The 10,445-nt window shown below is 35.7% G+C and overlaps 1 protein-coding gene across 1 annotated transcript in view; it reads left to right on the top strand.

Moving 5' to 3' along the window:
* The window catches only part of LOC120317804 (partitioning defective 3 homolog B-like), a 146,402-nt gene that overhangs the window by 128,698 nt on the left and 7,259 nt on the right, over window positions 1-10,445 (top strand). Inside the window, exon 3 of the mRNA XM_039364686.1 lies at window positions 1,904-2,075. Within this exon, the coding sequence (XP_039220620.1) occupies window positions 1,904-2,075 (172 nt within the window). The remainder of the gene's footprint in view (window positions 1-1,903; window positions 2,076-10,445) is intronic.

The following is a 10,445-nucleotide window of genomic DNA, read 5'->3' as shown; positions in this document are numbered from 1 at the left end:
GTATCTTTGGATTGTCCTAATAATGAGAGATTAATGTGATTTGCTTCGTATTTTAAAGACACTGTGTGGTTCATTATTTCAAAATAATCTAGCTTCCATGCAAAATCTTCATGATTACTTCATTTATAAATGAATTTTTATATTCCATCATATATTGAATTAATATTATTTATATTACTTTTGTTACTGACCAGCAGAAAGATCCAGACTATAGCAGTTAGAATTTATGTTTTAATTCCTTTTTTGCTTATATTAATTGTAAGCTAATTTGGGGTACTACCCCTTGACAGAGAAGAGAAGGCCTTATAGAAAAAAATGAATAATAGTGTAGACTGTATGAATTTCTTAGCTCTAACTTCCCTAGTTTGCATATAGAACAATATATCTTGATGTTATTAATATACCTTTAGGTCAGACATGTCAAACACAAGGCCCGGGGGCCGGATGCAGCCCGCGAAGTGGTTTCATGTGGCCCATGAAGCCATCCTGGAAACAGTGAGGGAACGGCCCCCTCTGCCTTGGCCCTGGCCCAGGCTGGCCGGGAGCCAATGTACAATTTTGTGGCCATCTATGCTGAAGCACATTCAGTCTTAGCTCCATAAGCTCCCCCCATGGCCTGAGAGGAACAGTGAGGCTCCTCCAGTGGACCATACCTTGGCACTTGCCCTGGTCCCCCCCTTCTGCCAGAGACCCTCAGATCTGTCCCGCCCAGGCCCCCACAGGCACCCTTGAAGCGACCAGTGTAGAGCTGGCCATGCCCACTCTATAGGCCACACTCACTCCATTCATGCGCACCCAGTAGGCCGCACCCACCCTGGCCAAACCCACCCGGCCCCCCTCAGGGTAACTGCAATGCTGTTGCGGCCCTCAATGAAATTGAGTTTGACACCCCTGCTTTAGGTGATTAAAAAATCAATTTCTCTCTTTTATATCAGAAGAATAGGATTACTGGACTTTAAATTCCAGGCAACATGTCCAGTTTGAAGAAGTGTTAAGGAGTTGTGTTTTAGCATTATTTGTGTCACAGGTTACTCTTCCCCTGTAACAATTGTTTCAATTAGATTTGTAGCAAAAATATGAAATATTATTTGGATCAGTTCCTTGTTTTTTTAATACAATCTCATTATATATGATTAAAAAATAATTGTTTACTCTTAATAAATGTTGTAACTTGAATTGTGTGTGAACATTTTTCAGTATTTGATTTTTTAATTAATATTGTTTCATATATGTTGGTGTGTTCTGTCCCTCTCTGTCTTTTGTGTTTGGAGTATGTGTACATCTTTTAGTGTTCTATTTTAGAAATCTTAACGTATCTTTCTCTGTGTCTTGTGACATCATTTCACAGATTACCTAGTTTTAGACATTTCAAGGTGCTGGTCTTGAGACCCATGCATCCTAACAGCATCCACTGTTGTATCTTGTGACCCTAACACCTATGAGCGATTTTAGGGAGCAGTGTTTTCTCTGTAGTAATGCTATGCCTATGGAGTTCCTTTCTTGGGGAGAATTGCATATTGTTTTATGTAAAAACAGATCAGTGTGGTTTTGTTAACTGTTTATCTCTTATCCTATTTGCCTGTCCTAATCTGATTTTGCTCCTATCTTGATGAATGGGGACCCTTTCCTTCATTTGTGGAGTGGTATTCAATGATTTTACTAGTTGCTTGATTGTAAGATAACATAAAATCACATGTCCCTAGGGATTGGGCTAATAAATGTTGTTTAAGAATATCTCCTGAGTTTTGGGGAAGAGTAACAGAAAAGAAGGGGAAGATAGAAAACTCCAATGAGCTTATAGCCCACTATTGATATGAATGAAATAGTAATATGGCAGTATGCCTCCTTAGAGGAATCCTATTCTAACTCTGAATGCTTTATAATATATTGCTTTATTTTACAGTTGATTGCTGTGTATGACGAACAAGATGCATTCCCCAAATCTGATGACACCAATGGTAGTTTAACAGAAGGCAACAGCCCAGATGCCTTTGAGACTGATGTAGCTGCCCAACTAGCGGCATTTCAACCTATTGGTGGAGAGATTGAAGTGACATCCTCTGCTCTGAAATTAGGTAGGTATTTACATTGTCCCTTGCAATTTTCTTGAGTCATCTGTCTTCCTAAGGATTTATATGCACTAATAAAATATTCTTAATATGCTCCCTTTCTTATGGTAAAAGTGTACAAAATCAGTATCATTGCCCAATGCCTCTGTTGAAGGAAGAGGACTTATTTGGTAATTGTCCTGGAATTATTCCTAACTCTACATTTCTTTTAGTTTAGATACTGGGCATAGCTTTCCATTTTGTAATCCAGATAATTAAAAATATTGACTTCCAGTTACACTTTTATTGACAAGTTCTGTAAGGATTTATTTTTTTCGTATCAAAGCAATTTATAAAAAAATTAAAATAATGATAAAAAGTGGTATATTAATTGTTTAATTAAGTAAAAGATATTGAAGCTTTGTAGCATATATAAACTGAGCCACTGAAACATTTTTTTATAAACTTTAAATTTGTCTATTTTTTGTCACATTTTACTGCCTTGCTTTTCAAAGGGAAAGGTGCATACAGTACGTTACTTTTGGGGGGCCTTTGTTTTCAACAGCCAATGACAATCAACTTGTACCATATAAGTACAATATGTAAAACACAATATCAGAAACGATCTTTTACAAAATTGGTACATATCAAACTCTGAATTGTTTTGTTGCAGATAGTGGCTTTTTTTTACTCTTTACATTGCATTTTTCTTAAATCTTCCTTATTTGGAAGTAATATGTATTGAATGGGATGAAATTACATTCTAAGAGATTCAGATACTGACAGTATCCAAGAAAAATCCAACTTGTCAACCGGGGACATGGGCACAGATACCCAAAATACAATGAAAGCAAATGCTGAAGAGTCAGTCAGGAATAGGACTTTTCCAGGATTTTTTTTTATTTTTAAAAAAGGATTTGCTTTTGCTCTTTTGAGATTGGCTGAAAACTAAGTAAGAAAAGAAGTCCAAACTCACAGAAATCTGGCTTGCAGATCAGGGCATTATTGGCAAATTAGACATTAATGAAGCTTTGATAGATATGACGTACATTTTATTTTATTTTATGACTGTGATCTCTTAGCCTTTGGACATTTTCAGAGATTCTGGGCTAAGGAAACAACTCACTTAATCAGTCTCTTCAGAAGCAGTTATTTTGCCTTTGGATCCCTTTCATGGTTTCTGATCTTGATATACAAAATAAAGTCTTATATTCTTAAAATCTCAGTGGCCTCCATTCAGGGGAAAGGGACCATTGAATACATGGCTTCCCAACTAGTCAACTATGGAAAGAAGAAAGAAAGATTGCCATGACCTTTGTAGAAGACTAAGGCAAAGAGGAGATAAAGGATTGGTGCCATCATCACCATATTAGCTCTTCTCAGGAGTGTTGAGATATAGGTTCAGGATTTAGAACCCTTTTCATGGTAGCCAGAAATTCCCAGTTCACTCTATTCATGTGGGTTCATCCCATTTCATAATAACATGTGGCAGACTTAGTGCAATGCACAAGTGCTTACTGTTTAGTTGATAAATAATAAAAAGTGGCCATAAAAAAAACAAAACCCCAATTTAAGTAATTTAACCTTGAGAAACAACACTTTAGGTTTGTTCCGTATTTTCATATGAAATTTAATTATTGTGAAGACTAAGGAAGTATTCTGTAGCATTTTCAAAATAATAGAAATCTAAAATCTCAGGCTGTTTAATGCATGTAGTCCATCATTCCTTTTTAGTTGTTTCAAAGGCTAATGTTTAGAACAGAGCTCCATAACCTTTCTGGTTTGGCAGCCTCGAAGGAAAGGGAGCAGCAGGAAAATTTGCATGCATGCAGCCTCGCATGTGCATACACAAATAGGTGTGTGCATTATGGCAGCTCTAGTGTGTGCACACATGCACAACCGGATCACACACACCCGCGGTGTGTGCACCAGCGCCCGTGCAGATGCTCAAGTGGGCCGCTGGAGCCCACGTGCATGCACAAATGGGGCCACTAGTGCCCGTGTGGTGGTGCTACTGTGAGTGGGGGGGGGGGCTTGCCAGCTATTCCCGGGCCTGGTGGCCAACATGCCATGGCCTGGTACTAGGCCACGAACCATATGTTGGGGACCCCTGATTTAGAATAATCATTTTTTTAACCATTCATCAGTGCCCATTATTTCAGTTTGTCTCCTTTGTCCTTGACTTACTTTATTGTGCTTCAATATGTTAACATGAATGTTGTGAGTTAAGGATATTTCCCGGTCTATTAAATACTTCTGGCAATAATAGCTTAAAATGAACACTAGCAGGTATTTCACAAACTGCTTTTGATATCAATTATAGAGTAATATAATTGGCTCTTAGATAGAAATGAAGTAGTGTCAAAGTGAACACTCAAGATGTTTAAACGTGAATTGTCATTTGATATGGAATCATAAGTTAGATCATACTCATAAAATTACACTTCAAAGTATGTGCCCTTCCTTGGTCTTTCTCTTCCTGTTTTGTTACTGAGTGTTTCCTTAAAGCATGCTACATGCAAGCAATCTGTCATGCTGCTTAACTGCTCCTTTCATCAGCAAGGTCTTCGGTGGCAATTATCTTATATTTTAGTAGCTTCTTATTTAGCTAATCAGTGGGATATTCAGTGGAGATGCTCTAGTAGTAAAGGTCTGCTGTCCTTAGAAATCCCACTTACTGATTATTTGTTGCTGTTTTTTAATTCATCTTCTGGTGCCTTCCTTTTAAATTCTTCCATGGTTTTTTAATCTTTCCCTTTTAAAAGTTGTGCATATTTTTTAAATCTTTCCTCTGCAATAGATTTTAGTTCTTTGGTTCTTTTTAAATTGCAAGTTTGGTTCTTGGCGTTCTCCTATGTTTTACTATATTTTTAAAATATTATTTTATTGGAAGCTTTAAAAATAAGACTAAATATTGATACCAACTAAAATAGAGTAAGAAGGGAAAAAAGGAAGAGGGAAAAGAGAAACCTGATGTGCAAAAAGAAAACAAGAATACAAAGAAAAAATATATTCTGATTTTCTTTACAGCAGTTATTAATGCAATTGTAGATTTAATGTAATTCTTTCTCTAAAATTATATTGTGACTCTCTTCTTTCTATAAACTATCCTATCTAATGGTCAAAACAATAGATCATAAGTTCATTTTTTTCTGTTTTATGCAAATAGTTCTTAAGCAGTTTATGGTCAGTGGTAAACAAAGGTATTATCAACTTGACCATTTCAGCAAGATCTGCTGCAACATCTTCACCAAGCATTTCTGTTGTAGGTATTGCCAGATCTTTCCATTTTTGCACATACAATATCTCACTGCAGTTATCAACAACAAAAACGAAGTTCTATGACTTTTTCCCCAACTATTTATCCCTCAGTCCCAAGAGTAAAACTTCTGGTTTCAGTTCTATATTAATGTTTAAAATCCTCTGAATCAGTACATGTTTTACTGTACTCTAACAAGTTTATTGTTCTATACTGTGAATATGTAGAGATCTTTCTTTCCTGGGAAATATAAAAATATAAGAAATAATTATTTTCTGCCTCTTTTTTAACCTATTGTTTAGCACATATTCTCCTTGAGGCTGTCTGGAAAAAGAAGCTGAGGAGACAAGTTCTAAAACCATATTTTGAAAAACTGCCATGCATGTACACCCTGACAAAGTTCTTTTAAAATGTTTGCAACAACCAGGCTGATGTTCATGAGCTGGCTTCTTTATGTTTCAATTATTGTTCTATATTTATTTATTAACTGCTGCTCCATTTATATTACAGCTCCATTTCAAACATATGAAAACTATCCTCACATCTTTCTATCACAGCTTCCTCATGTTGACATGAGGATAGGATTTTAAGTGGATGGGAGAGACCATACATGTCCTAGTCTCCCTCCCATACTTGGAGGTTTCAAAGACCTGAATAGAACTTGCCTTGGAATGGTGTGTGGGAAACAAGGATTATAGTTGCTGATATTAATAAATGTTAAGCTTCAAAAAAGGAAATTGTACCTCTTAGCTTGATGACATATTTTTATGTCAGCCTTTTCAAAGCCACAATTTCTTTTAAAATAAATTTCAGTGTATATCTAGTGCAAAATAGCTATATTCTTTCAAAGGAGTGTAACTGGAAAAAAGCTCTAAAGTCAAGTAATACTACTATTCATTATATAATATATCAGGCTAGCAGAACTTGTAGAAGGAAAAGGACCACAATAACAAATTAAAAATAATTTTGGGCTACAAAAGAATAACTGGGACACTTATCAACAATTTGGCAGCTAGCAAAGTGGAAGCAGTTCTGAGCTGCTGCTGCTGGTGGTGAGGCCTGAAGGGATGGTGATGGCAGCAGGGGATCCATCCTGGTGCTGGTGAATTTTTAACAAATGCTGGCAAACCACACAAGATTGCTCGGTGGTCCATATGTGGTGCAGACCCAGATCAATGTTTCTAGGTTAGATGGATTTCATTCTAATTAAATAATTGTTTTCTATTCTTTAATATCATATTTTGAAGAAAAACAGGAATTATTGATAATTTCTGAAAAGGAAAGAGGGCATGGGGCTTGATATTTTTCTTTGTGACATCCTTTCACATATTTGTAGTTAATGATAGTGTGATCATTTGGGAAATATGACAGTCAACTTTTCTCCTTTGTTGCAGGTTTTGCAAAACTAACAATTTCTTTTCAAACAAAATGGGAGATAAATAACTTTTCTTCTAATTCCTATCTATCTTTATATTTCTTTCGAAATCCTATTTTCTGTATATCTTCCATGAGTATCCTATGAGTTTATTGTTATGAACCCATAAGTAAACTTGTTTCTTTTTTGGTTGTCACTAGTGTTGAAATTTCACATCCCAAAAGTTTTTATTTGTCATGAATATAATAATCTTGTTGTGATTTTGTTGAGGGAATGTAAATTTGCAGAGGTGTCAACTACTGATTGACAACCCTAATCCTAGCTTATTTGATTGAAAAAAGCACAAGATCTGAAATAAGTGGACATAATCAATTGGTGTATTAAATTCACTGGCAGGCAAAAGCCTGACTTCAGTTGCTGCAGGGGCTTTCAATATCTGGTTGGTAAGGGAAAAAATGTTACCAATACTATTTGGTTGTTTTGCTGCTGGAGAAGTTGACAAAATTCCATTGGTAGCTGCTCATGCTTCTGAATTAGCTCTTCTTCCCCTCCATCCCTCCCTGTGTATGCTGACTCCAATTCAGCACATTGACCAATCCTGTTTTGTCCTGGGCATCTTTTGTATTCCTCATTTGTCACCTGTGACTCTTTCCTCTTCTTCCCTGCCTCCCACACACCCCCATCCAAATCTGGAAGGCTTTTCCTTTGATATCTGGAGTGTGAATGTGGTTGGTCTAATGTAGCAGCCTCCAAATCCAAAGGAAAGAGAGCCAAGGGCAAGAAGGGCACAACCAGACTGCTCCTTCTATCATCTCATCTCACACTTCTCATTGGTCCTTCAGTCTCCCTTGCTGGAGTTAGTTTCTAATCCCCAGATGACCTCATTACCCTTTTTTGAACTTGTTTCAAAGTGAAATGATCGGAGACATATTTTATACCTCAAAGGGTCTAAAATTCTGTTCAAAGCAGAATGAAGCATAACAGTGATTTCTGTGATATGTAAACTCTATTTCTGATGCTGCAGTTTAAAGTTATATTTGCTTGAGTTGCATTCACTTTTACTGCTGCCTAAGACAGTATGTGATATGTAGTCAAGTAGTATAACAAAAACTTTCGTACAGATATTATTGCCAAGGCACAAATAATCAACCTACACTTGGGCATTTGATTTAGGCTTCCTAACTTTGCATTTGTGGCTGTTAAATAGCATTCTCTTACTTCAGCACATTCCTTTAAAGTTACCAAGTTATTTTAAATTTTATTTCAACATTTATTTTAGATGTTATCACTGGTAGTTCTCAATTTAGGACCATATTTGAGAGCAGAATTTCTGTTGCCAAGCAAGATGTTTATTAAGTGAGTTGCACCAGATTTTGAACTTTTTACCATAGTTTTTAAGCAAATTACCATAGTTATTAAGTGAATCACTAATCCAGCTTCCCCATTGACTTTGCTTGTTGGAAGCCCACTGGGAAAGTCACAAATGGCATACATATGAACCCAGAGCACTGCAACTATTGTAAATACATGATGGTTGCCAAATGCCCAAATTTTGATCACACGATTGTGGGGATGCTACGATGATCATAAGTGTGAGGACAAGTTACAAGTCACTTATTTCAATGCCACTGTAACTTTGAACAGTCCCTAAACCCATGGTTATAAATTGAAGACCACCTTGTATCTACCTCACAAATTTGTGTCCTTTAATCTTGCAAACTGTAGAGAAACAATGGGAGAGTTTTATTTCTGGATGCAAAATCCGAATAAAGGATGACAAGCATCTTACTTTAGATAGATGATATCTATCTATCTATCTATCTATCTATCTATCTATCTATCTATCTATCTATCTATCTATCTATCTATCTAAATAAATAAATAAATAATCTTTATTGTTATTTTCTACTGTGAGCAAAACGGCACACATTAAAAATGAAATTTAGTTGCTTGCTCACAAAGTGTACACATACATAACACACCTTTAAACATGCTACATACAATATATGTATAGACCTACACCTAACTTTGAATTGCTACAGGGTAAAGGACAGTTAAGGTCTAATCGATTTTTTTCCCCACAAAGTCACTCAAAGTTGATAATAAGATTAAAAAAATGATATTACTCTGATCTCTTCATTGATTTGGAGGTGGATAAAGAAAACTAGAACTATCTAAAGAATAACATGAAGTGACATTATCATGCAGATTTGATAAAAGATTGTAATAAAAACTCATAGCAATTATAACAATAATATTAGAAATTTGCCAGAAAGGCATCTGACTGTCAGATGATACAGAAATGCTAAAAGAGAAGAGGTGGATCTCAGGAACCCTGAATTAATTATTTACGTTTTTCTCCACAGTGAAAAGTAGCATAATGCCTTATACCTGAAATAGCTTTTACAGATAAGGTGTCCCAAGTGCTGGATAACATACAGGTGACAAAAGATATTCTAGAATTTATTGGAAAATTACAAATTAACAAGTCACCTGATTTATATGATAATCTCTTGAGAGTAAAAGGAAAGAACTCAAATGTGAAATTGCTGATATGCTAATATGCAAATAACAGTAATATGCAAATTATCTCTCAAATCAGCCTCTATAATGGAGTTGGAAAGCAGCCACTGGAACAATGATTTTTAAAAAGAGATCTAGAAGTGATCCATATAATTATAGGATAGTTAACTATTAATTAGAGGAAAGCATTATTGAAAGGTAGAATTATTAAATGTGGAACAGAAGATTTTCTGAAAAAGTAGCAATGTAGCAGTACAAAAATGGATGTCATGCATCTTCGAATGTTTTAGAATGTGTTGTGAGAATCAGCCAATGTAGAGGAAAAACCCAGGACAGATAGGAAAAAAAATAGTAATTGATTAAAGCATGCAGAAATAGATATTAGGAACAAATAGAGATCTTAAAATAGAAGGAAAAGATGCTATTTATTTGTTCATCAACCTAATATTTTAACAAATGTAAAAATAGGGAAATACTTTGTTAGTGGCTACCATCAGAAATGGCCCAGATCCACATTTTTTGGTTTCAGTAACACTGTATACTACCCCATTTCCATAGTCTTGCTGTCACATTGGGGTGGAGGGAGGGATAGACAAAGATTGCCTGGAATGTTTGCCTAGAATGCATAATCCCAAGCCATGAAGATCATCCTAGCTGCTCAGTTAAAGCAAGCAGGCATCTATACTAGGAAGCAGGGATTTAGGATGATGCTTGATAATAATAATCATTTTTAAAAGAGAACTGACAAGTAAAAATATCCTATTGATACAAGGATAGAATATCGGTAAGTGGAAAGAGAAGTTGGAAAAATTGTTAGTGATCAGTATATTGTAGATGAAAGGTTAACCATTAAAGATACATTGTTATTTTTAGCAAAAACAAAACAACCCCCTCCCCCCCCACAAAATCACTTAACTGATAACAGCAAAGGCATAATTTCATACTGGGTGGGAGAATGCAATGGTACTCCTCTACTTTACCCCAAAACCCCACATTAATAGAAAATATGAAATATTGATGATAAAATTCTAAATGATAAGCTCCTCAGATCAGATTGAACCCAACATGCTTCTTAGGTAGATCTGAAACTCTTTTGGAGTACTGATGGTGTTTATGAAACAGCTAGATTTAAGCCTATGAGATGTCTAGTTGCTGATGTTACCATGCAGGGAAAGAAAACATGAAACTGCAAACACAGAATTGCAATGAGAACATAGAATATAAGAAGCGTGAATATGTT

The sequence above is a fragment of the Crotalus tigris genome, unplaced genomic scaffold (genome assembly GCF_016545835.1).
Source record: "Crotalus tigris isolate CLP2741 ecotype Arizona unplaced genomic scaffold, ASM1654583v1 scf7180000019832.409341, whole genome shotgun sequence".
NCBI lineage: Eukaryota > Metazoa > Chordata > Lepidosauria > Squamata > Viperidae > Crotalus > Crotalus tigris.
The sequence above is the reverse complement of the archived record's forward strand: the minus strand, read 5'-3'. Positions and strand labels throughout refer to the sequence as shown.